The sequence below is a fragment of the Drosophila melanogaster genome, chromosome 3L (genome assembly GCF_000001215.4).
Source record: "Drosophila melanogaster chromosome 3L".
Lineage (NCBI taxonomy): Eukaryota > Metazoa > Arthropoda > Insecta > Diptera > Drosophilidae > Drosophila > Drosophila melanogaster.
In genome coordinates this window covers 23,086,607-23,096,605 of record NT_037436.4, presented here as the reverse complement: position 1 = coordinate 23,096,605, position 9,999 = coordinate 23,086,607, and the positions used below count along the sequence as shown (strand labels likewise).

At 38.3% G+C, this 9,999-nt stretch overlaps 1 protein-coding gene across 3 annotated transcripts, besides 7 other annotated features; it reads left to right on the top strand.

The window, feature by feature from the left end:
• Window positions 1–325: part of a mobile genetic element that runs on past the window's edge.
• An 809-nt stretch (window positions 326–1,134) lies between these two features.
• Window positions 1,135–3,416, top strand: RpL10 (Ribosomal protein L10). 3 transcript variants are annotated; one of them, NM_001275304.1, is made up of 5 exons: window positions 1,135–1,169; window positions 1,301–1,331; window positions 1,395–1,700; window positions 1,760–1,922; window positions 2,728–3,416. In NM_001275304.1, the coding sequence occupies exons 2-5, from the start codon at window positions 1,309–1,311 to the stop codon at window positions 2,890–2,892; spliced, it is 657 nt and encodes a 218-aa protein (NP_001262233.1). In that variant the 5' UTR covers window positions 1,135–1,169; window positions 1,301–1,308; the 3' UTR covers window positions 2,893–3,416. The 3 variants fall into 3 exon arrangements, with proteins under 3 accessions (NP_001262233.1, NP_651954.3, NP_730773.4); NM_143697.5 differs by having other exon boundaries at window positions 2,728–2,970; NM_168984.5 differs by having other exon boundaries at window positions 1,135–1,180; window positions 2,728–2,970.
• A 196-nt stretch (window positions 3,417–3,612) lies between these two features.
• Window positions 3,613–4,101: a mobile genetic element.
• Window positions 4,102–6,083: 1,982 nt separating this feature from the next.
• Window positions 6,084–7,286: a mobile genetic element.
• Window positions 7,287–7,737: 451 nt separating this feature from the next.
• Window positions 7,738–7,927: a mobile genetic element.
• Window positions 7,928–9,026: 1,099 nt separating this feature from the next.
• Window positions 9,027–9,440: a mobile genetic element.
• Window positions 9,441–9,688: a mobile genetic element.
• Window positions 9,689–9,706: 18 nt separating this feature from the next.
• Window positions 9,707–9,999: part of a mobile genetic element that runs on past the window's edge.

The window sequence follows — 9,999 nt, the reverse complement described above, 5'->3', positions numbered from 1 at the left end:
GCGGCTTACTTTCGCTATCGAAATGCAACATCAGCCAGAAGATTACTGGAATAACGTAATTTTCTGCGACGAAACCAAGATGATGTGTTATACGACGATGGACCCAACAGAATGTGGCGTAAGGCGCTAACTGCGCTGGAGAACCGCAACCGTCAAGTTTAGCAAAATGTCGGTTATGATTTGGGTATGCATCTAGTCGAGGAGTTCGAGATTTGGCATTCATATTGATCACAATGAAAGCAGAGCATTATTTAAACATTTGAAATGCAATCTGACATCCAGCGCCATTTGGTTTTTATAAGAACAATAGACCTGATTTCAAATTCACAAAGTGAATTAGTCGATAGGCCAATTGGAAGAGACTACTATTACTGTCTGTTTTCTGTCTGTCTGTAAATTACAGAAAAATTAATAAAAAATCTTTGATATCCAATTCTGTAAGCTGCCTTCGAAATGTTCAGTTAAAAGACTAGACCATTCCAGCCTTTTGCCGATTATGTTACTACGTAAAATATCTGGTGTGCCTCAGAAAATACTCTCATTCCTACTTTGGATATCCAAAACGAGATTGGCCACCTAGTCTGATTCGGATTATCTGAGTTTGGGTCTATAATAAATGAAGCAATACAATTGTAAGCTCAATGTTTCTGCTGCTTATAACATATAAATCTTTGTAACTTTATTCTAGGATAGTAACAACTCTTAGCGGTCCGTTCGAAATGACTGCTGAAAATGGCTAAAATACAAAACCATGAAGTGTAATATATATAATGTGAATTTTTGTAAATGTTACTGTTATATTTATCTGCCCGAATACCAATGACTTAGTTATGATAAGCACAAATCTGGGTTGAAAAACATAAGGTGTGCTTATGGTTGAGGTAAGATTCTAATTTACTTATTTAGTTGTAGTTTTTTAGCTTTGACGTTTAATCGCCAAAAATATTTTTTATTCCAATAAAAATGTATCGAAGAACACGAACACATACATATTTTACAGTATGTAGATTTTAGTGAGAACAACATATAAAGCAATTCAGTTTTGATTTCAAATTGTTTCAAAACAAAGGAAAACACTTATCTCAAGTACATGATTATCGGTTTGCGACGAAACCTTTTGTGCTTCCGGTGTTCGTGTCTTCCTTTTCTCGTGTGCTTCGTTGGAAGAGGTTAGTGAGCGGTAAATGATCTTTGGAAATCTAATATGTTTCATGTTTATAGAAGTTTATATTATCTTACCAAGTTTCTGTTTTGTGCTGTGATGTTAGCATATATTTTATTTATTTGTTTTATTTTTCAGGAGTCGAAATGGGCCGACGACCAGCTAGATGGTAAGCAAATCAGTAATTTTGTATGAACTGTCCGTTTAGTAAAACTCTTATTTCATCCTCCAGCTACCGCTATTGCAAAAATAAGCCGTACCCTAAATCTCGGTTTTGCCGTGGTGTCCCTGATCCAAAAATTCGTATATTTGATTTGGGAAGAAAAAAAGCTACAGTTGAGGATTTTCCCCTGTGTGTTCATTTGGTTTCTGATGAATACGAACAGCTGAGTAGTGAAGCTTTGGAAGCTGGACGCATTTGTTGCAACAAGTACTTGGTGAAGTACTGCGGTAAGGACCAGTTCCACATCAGAATGCGCCTGCATCCATTCCACGTCATTCGCATCAACAAAATGTTGTCGTGCGCTGGAGCTGATAGGTAAATAATATTTCATATCTGTGTTAACTACTGTATTCTTATGACCTCTTTTGCACTAGGCTTCAAACTGGAATGCGAGGAGCGTTTGGAAAACCGCAGGGCACGGTTGCTCGAGTTCGTATTGGTCAACCCATTATGTCTGTCCGCTCTAGCGATCGTTACAAGGCTCAAGTTATTGAAGCTTTGCGGCGTGCTAAGTTTAAGTTCCCTGGACGTCAAAAGGCAAGTATAGCGAGTCACTTACAATAGTATTTAACCCAATAGTATATTAACCCATTTTTTCAAACATCGAAGTCTGAACAAACCACATGGAAAATTAGTAATCGCTTTTATTTCATGTCATGGGCGAGGCTATTCTAATATCGCCACAGTTAATTTGTTGGGAATGAGCTAAAAATAATATTACTAGCGAACCTAAATCAATATCTAAAGAACTTTAAAATAGTATTATAAATTATTTATAACTATATACCTCATTTAAAAGAAAAAAGTGTTGAATCTTAAACTTCTTATTTTCGTTCAAATTGGTGACAAGATTTTGGGTAACACGTCGAAATCGGCGTTAACTAAGGCAAAGATTTTATGATTGCTAGTGTAACCCGCAAGACCCTCGACAAAAATTTAATGCATTTCGCTAGGGATAAAAAGGAGAAATGTGGAATCTTCCGCGCTTGTCGAGCATACGCTTAGGTCTTTGTTGCAAGCTGATAACCACTCGATACTTCCTACTATTTTTCTTAACTTAATTATTTCCGTTTCCGCTAAACTCTCCTAGTAGGTATAAAAAAAGCATTAAAGGATGTTTATTCTTTAGTCCGTTAGCGGTCATTTGGTAAGACTACGACTATGGTTCGTGCAGGTAAAGAATTTTGAAGACGGTTTTGGAAAATCGTATTTTGGTCCATTAGGTACATTTGTTTAAATTTTTAAGCTTCGGTGCGCACGAACTTAAGATGGTTTACAGAAATTACGAAAAACTAAGAAAACAGATTTTGTAAAACAATGTTTTTCTTAAATATATTTTTAGATCTATGTTTCAAAGAAGTGGGGATTCACCAAATACGAACGTGAGCGTTATGAAGAACTTCGCGATGACAACCGCCTTGAGCCTGATGGTTGCAATGTGAAATACCGCCCAGAGCATGGCCCGATTGCCGCATGGGAAAAAGCTCAGCGTGATGTTTATGCTTAATAACACATTGAAATAAAATGTCACTTAAAGTTTCGTAACTCAGAAACAATATACAAAATTACCATTTCCTGAGCACATATATATATGCGTTGCTTTTTGGTAGGAAGCTCAGAATGCCCTTTGTATTGTTTTAACTTTATTATTTCGCAGCAGCAGATTTGCTTTCGTAGAAAGAAAAAAAGAAAGATTGTTTTAAGCGTGTAGAAAAGGTTAATTAGATTAAAAGCAAATTGAAGGTAATACGGGTCCGACTAGAATGGGTACTCCTTTTCTCGTTTTTATTGCGTTTCTATATACATAATTATATACAATTTTATACATCTTTTTACAATCTCAAGCAACAACACGATTGTAGGTATTCTCTGTCGATTCGGAAACATTTTATTACCCAGTAATTTGGAATTTATTTTTTGAGTCTCTAATTTCTTTGGAAACCAATTAACCAAAGACAGTTTCAAAATATACGAGCGTGATCTACATTTCAAAACGGGCGCTCTAAAAGTATCCAACTTAAATTGTATTTGAAGAATACCCACATAATGTTGCAATATAAATTCCTATTTGATTTCATGCCTCTTCAAACAAGCACAAACATTGTAATATAGTGGAACGTGTGTGGGCTCGTATCAAGCTCTGTATTAAATTCGGGCGGAGATATTAAAGCGTGCCTAGCAAAAGCTGCATCCGCACTCAAGCTTCGCTGACGCCATTTCTTTCACTGTTCGCTGAAGGCAAAGCTAACTGGCTGGACTTTTATTCTATGTTCACGACGATAATAGATAGCCATTCTGGCCTTATCGATGGTAGCATCATAAGGAAGCCGCCGACCTTTGGGAATCCAGTTAGGCGATCTGGCCGTTAATGTAGTACCGTTTCGCTCCGGAATTATCAAATGGCCAAAATTATGTCGAATGACCCAAGGCGGAGAGGATTGGTAATATGGCGGTGAGCATGAAATGCAAATCAGATCAGAAATGGCAGCTGAGTTTGAAAGTTTAGTCTCGCGCAAAGATATTTATTTATAGATTTGTCCTGTCCCTAAAATGACCGTTGTGGCAATATAAAATTGCTGTACTTCATCCAATGCTAGATGGGAGAAGCATCTTTAAGAATTCAATTCCAAGCATGGGAATCCATGGCATCATTCTGGAGCAGCGATCCAGAATGTGGAGCTCGCCATGGCAAGCTATGCGCCAGGCAATCAGGTGGCAAGTAACAAAAAATCTGATTTGCGTAGGTCCCCGCCCTTCTTGAAATGATTCCGGACGTTAAATATATATTTGCCAGAGCTTTTAAAACCTGACCCCAGTTAATCGACTCAGAGTAGATTGCCTTCAGACTGGGCAAATGAGGCAGTGCAACTCCAGCAATTGCCGTTCATGCGAATCTAAGCACCACACCCTGCTACATCTAGGAAACGTTTGTAACGTTTGTAATTACAACTCGAAATGAAACAAATGCACCAGGCTAAGCAAACAGTTATCCGCAGCATTTGAATTAGGTTCGACCTCTAGTTAAGCCGGAGGCTACTAGACTTCGTCCAAAGGAGCGACGATGAAGCAATTGCGTACTCTATGCATCGAGGTAACGTCACTGACGATTCGGTTTTAAAACGTGCGGATCAAGAAGCAACAACGGATAATGAAACAAAGACGGGTACAACGTGCAAAAAGAGAATTAAATGCTACAACTACCAGGAGTTGGGACATATAATTGAGTGAGTGCCTAATGACGCAAAAACGCTACAGATGTACGACATGCAATAAAGTTCATCCACACACCGAAAACAACAGTAAGCCGGAAGCGTCCCTACTTCAAAGTGGAGCATTAAACTATGGCTTTTGTTCTTGAAAACTACCATAATACCATAAACGTCATATAACGCCTTTAAATTTGCTGACAAAAAATATCGAAGAACGACTCCAAAAGGCAATAAAATTCGATATTTAAGTTCGCTCGATCTAAACAGCGGGTATTATCAAATGGCAATCGATCCGGAAAGCAGAATCTTCGCCGTATTCGTAACGATGAGAATGCCGTTCGGACTTTAATTGCCCCAGATGAAATACAAAAATAGGCGCAAAAGGCATTACATGGACGACGTCCTCGTTGGCATCAACTCTTTCCATGAGATTACTCCCAAATGGTCACGGGTGTTAGGCGCATTAAGCGAATGTGGCTTAATGTTAAGCATCGATAAATGCAAACTTTTTAATGACACCATCAGTTTTCTAAGACATCAGTTACACGCCAGTTGTGTTAGGCCATGAGAAATAAAGACAAATGCCATAGTAAAATTTCCGAAACCAAAGATCATCACCGAAGTCCGCAAATTCCTAGGCCCTAGCTGTAATTTTCTATTGGCTCACCGCCGAACTGCTATAAAAGCTACTCCGCAAATATGTAAAGTTCGGATAGGAGCAGCAAGTAAGACGCATTGTCATGCTACAGCTGGATAATGACCAGTTGCTACCAATCGCATACTCCCCTAGTTGGTCAACAGCGTATTTCGAAAGCAAAAATAGAAAAATATTAAATAGAAGCTCTTGCCGTTGTAGAGCCGTTGAAATGATTTAAATATTATATTTGATTGCAGCGCATTACGTACAACGATGGAAAAATGCGAACTCATCACAAGATTAGCCCGGTATGGGCTAGGCATCCTGGCACTCGCATTAAACATGTGGACGCGATGAGCCGAGCTACACATGAACCAGAGTACGAGATGAACATCGCTGACTTAAAAATATCCATGACAATAATCGATGAGGCTATGAAAAGAAAATACCTTGTATTGTGGAAAAATTACAGTCCGCAAGAAAGATAGAAATCGATGACTATGTAAAATAGAAGGGGGATGCTTATATAGCAAATACAACGATAAGCTTTTGTGGGTTGTACCGAAACAACTCAGATTTCACATCCCTAACGAATGTCATGATAAAGCCCGACTCATGGGTACGGACAAAATGATTGGTCGCTTCACTAACCTTTCTAGTTTTCTTAAGTGCGCAAATTTCCGAAACGGCTACATAAAAACATTCAACAAACAACCTGAAGGTAGACGCGAAGGAGACTATAACTACCTAGAAATTAAGCCGCCTATACTATTTGGAACGATTCATGTGGATTATATGGTTTCTGTATGGTCATGATTCAAAAGACGATCTACTCATCCGATAAGCTCAAACCAAAGACACTAGAATAACAAGATGCGTAACGCCATACGATTTTTTGGCACACGATTTTTTTGCCGTGGCTCTAGAGGTGGCTCCAGGCTCTCTCGAATTTTTGTAAGAGAGCGAGAGAGCGGAGAGCGCTACAGCGAACAGGTCTTTTCTAAGCATACAGTGATAGCAGACAACTGGATGTGTGCACACGTATGCTTATGGATTGTAAATTTGACAAAATATGCCCTTCACCTTAGAAGTTCTTTGACTTTAAATCTATATTATTTTTGATCAATTGGCACCATGCGAAAAATTCTTGTTTTGCATTGCGTTAACGTTATTATTATTTGAAAATAGATTGGAAATAGCCAAATCTATGTACATATCACAAAATAAATTTCAAAAATGACTTTATATAAGAATATTTGTCATTAGAGTATTCATCTTGCGGTGTGTGAAAAATTAATAAGGCAATGATTGTTGAGTGCTTGTGTCCGCACTTCGTGCCTCAAGATATGACCAATAGAATAATTCTAGTGTCTTTGATATGACTTTTGCAATAAAGAGTTATCATATTTTTATTTATTTTATAAATTTTTATTTTCTACTTCGTATTAATTTTATGATATATATATTTCTTCTTTTTGGAAAATTTATGAAATTACAGTAGTTATAATAATTTCTATTGTACTTCCTTTAGTATATTTATTAAGACATTTGACTTAATGTGATGTAACATTAACATTAAAAGTGTTTAAAAAAAATATTTCTCTTTTAAAAAATTGTCAGATAAAAGACAAATTAGAATTGAACATAAATATAAATGTGTAAACGGTAGCTAATTCGAGCGGCGATTTTAACAAACGAATTTAAAAATCTTTAAAATTATAATAGTCAGGGCGCGAATTTTTAAAAATTCTTTTATTTTATCATATTGCTAGGAAATCGGCAAAAACTACCCTAATATGTACAATGTAAATTCGTTTCTTTGATCAGAATTGATTTCGGCCCGAAAATCGTCTTCTAGCACAACACGCACACATATATACGCGTTCTCGTCTCTTGTTTTTACTCACACAAGCAAGCAAATTATATTTTTAGATTTCTTACACTCTCAGCGTGAGCGAGCGGAAAGAGAGCAATTTTGGCCGTCACTAAAAAAGTGGCTGCATAGTGCCAAACCAATGTATGGCCGTTACGCATCTTGTTATTCTAGTATCTTTGCTCAAACCTTCCACACGACCCCAGCAGGGACTCCTAAATTTCAATTAGGAAGGGCCAACTGTAAAACGAAAAATACTTCTTATGTTAAATCATAACGATAAGTCCCACAAGATATTTATTACTTATGTTAGACCATATCGATAAGTCCCCAACGATGAATACGGTTCGTATTATTAAATAAGAACTGTGTAGACTGGAGAATAAGATTTCGATCGGCATCGACACGCAACGTTCTGTTCAGAGGCCATGCGGCCCAAAATGTATTACGCTTTAACCAAAACGTCTGTTTATTTTTAAAATTATTCAAATGCAAGCCATCCTATAACGCAATCGATTAATTAATTTATCAAAAAGCGTTATGAAGCAAAAACTACACTTACACTCTTCAGAATATGGAATCTGATGGTTCCGAAGAGTTTCTCCTATGATTAGTTGTAAGTTGACCCATGCTGCCAAGCCCACTCCTACGCCCACAAACCGAAAAAAAATTGCCACGTCCACGCTTTTTAAAAATTTTTGTTGATATGTTTTCAGGGTCTTTTTTAGTCTTGTAAATTTTTTTTCGATTTGGCAAAAAAATTTTACCACGTCCATTCTAACGCTTAAAACCGCCTAGTATTGCCACGTCCACATTTTTGAAATATATTTTTCATATAAGTCTTTAAATTTCTATCGATTTGCCGGAAAACTTAATTTGTATAGATAAGGTAACGTTATTGAGATGTATAAAGTCTATTGAAACTCGACTGTGAGAGGCTAACCGTATCTAAGTGATAAGTCCATAGTTACGCCGATTTCATTTAATGTTGTTGAAATATTTAGTATTTGTGATTCTCAAGCAGGTATAATGTTGTATTTTACAGTGTCGCTATTAAAAAAAGGCTTCCTATATACAACAATATAAAATAAAACATAAATATAAATATTTGATTTAATCCAATCTATTGGAAATACAAAACTAGCAAATTAGATGGCGCGGTCTACGCAGCTGGGTGCCGGGCTGACTACTGGGATAGGAGTTGCTATCGTCTTCCAGGCAACCGCTGGGGGAACATGTCAACCCCGTTTGCTCTGACCGGCAGCCCCGGTACGACTCGAATTAGTTGACCGGGATTTAACCACAATCCCGCCACGGACGCGGGTCCTTGCTAGGATTGGGCCCGCCTGTTCAATCACTACCAGGGTCTGGTCTCGATTGGTGGTGTAGCTAAGAAGTGTTTTTCTTATTGGACCTGAGCTACTTGTTCCTCAATCCGGTGACTTACTTTGTTCCGAACCTCTCGACGTAGCGATTTGCGGTTGTAGCTCCCTTGCTGCTTACGTCGCTTCGGGTTGTTCTCTCATATTCTTGTTCTCCAACCGTTCGGCCTGCTTATAAAAGCCTTCTTCAACTGTTATTCCTTGGTGTCTCCCGTCTCTCGATCCAAAGTCAATGCAGACACTGTCTACTGCTGTTCTGCTCAAGCTTACGACGTATCACTCTCGCTCTCTACATTTTCTTTCTGATTTGTTGCGTAACTGGCTAAATGCAGGCCCTCCTACCGCATTTGGCATCTGCGTATGTTCGGAATTTTAACACTCTTACAACCTTGTCCATATTTCTAGCATTCATAGTTACCGTGATTTAATCAAATATCAAACACGCTTGTGTTTTTGATTAGTTGGTTAAAATTTAACTAAACTGTCATCTAAAATAAATTAATTTTTTACTTATTAAAATGTGTACACACAAAACGAAATACGTGAAGACGAGCGCCGGCTCTCATCAATTCGAAAGAACGCGTATTTTTCGTTCGTCTCTACGGAAACGCTTAGTCCCCCCAAGACCCGAGAGCGCGCTCTTGCTCTCCGGCATTGCCAAGCACAGTTCCAAAATCTTGGAGCGAAGAGTGCGCTTCTCCAATGCCACAGCTAACAACAACAGCAACCACATACACCCCACTAGTCACGGCTACCAAACCTACCATTTCAAGCTTAGCTGCTGTAACCACCAGCACTGTTGCCTCTCTTACAAAGGCAATCGCATCGGCAACAACAACAACCGTAAACGTGTCTTCAGCGACAACCGTTGTGTCAACGACCACACTTGCATTTGCATTGCAAGCAAAATTAGCAGCCACAATTGCCGACTTATGTGTGCCAAAGCCAGCGATCAAAACAAAAACACTAGAACAAAACGCTACCGCTGCGACAACACTTAAGCAAAATGTAAGCAAGAAAGTTGGGTCGACCCTGCAGACTGGAATAGATCGCGACATCCAAATAAAAAGAAAATTGAGTCCACAAAATTCTGCGTCGGGAAACAAAACAAAGATGAATCGGAACAATCTACGTCAGCGATTTGAGACCCAAGAGTATACCAATAGATTTGGAATACTGGTAGATAACGATGAGGATCTACCCCCCAGCACTGATGATACAGAGAAAAGCTCGAATACTTTTGTAAACAAAATAATTGAACTTGTTCGAAAATACAACTTCCGCATAATACCCCAAAAAAAGGACAGCATCCACGAAACTAAGGTCCAAGTAAAGAGAAGAGAGAGAAGAGAGAACGCCAACGGCGTTTCACGGCTTAAACTTTAAATAACTCAATTTCATCATGACAATCAAATTAACTCTGACGGCGATATTGAATCCGCAACAAATACTCTCGAGAGTGTCTTAGCTGCAGCTGCCCGCATCTCTACACCAAAAATTGAGAGTGCACCTC

What these genes read in the sequence shown, in the direction of transcription:
- RpL10 (NM_001275304.1), top strand. Translation starts at nt 1,309, where the DNA reads ATGGGCCGACGACCAGCTAGATG. An exon ending in GGCCGACGACCAGCTAGATG is followed by an intron (nt 1,332 to 1,394) that starts GTAAGCAAATCA and finishes TTCATCCTCCAG; the next exon opens with CTACCGCTATTGCAAAAATA. An exon ending in AGTTCCCTGGACGTCAAAAG is followed by an intron (nt 1,923 to 2,727) that starts GCAAGTATAGCG and finishes ATATATTTTTAG; the next exon opens with ATCTATGTTTCAAAGAAGTG.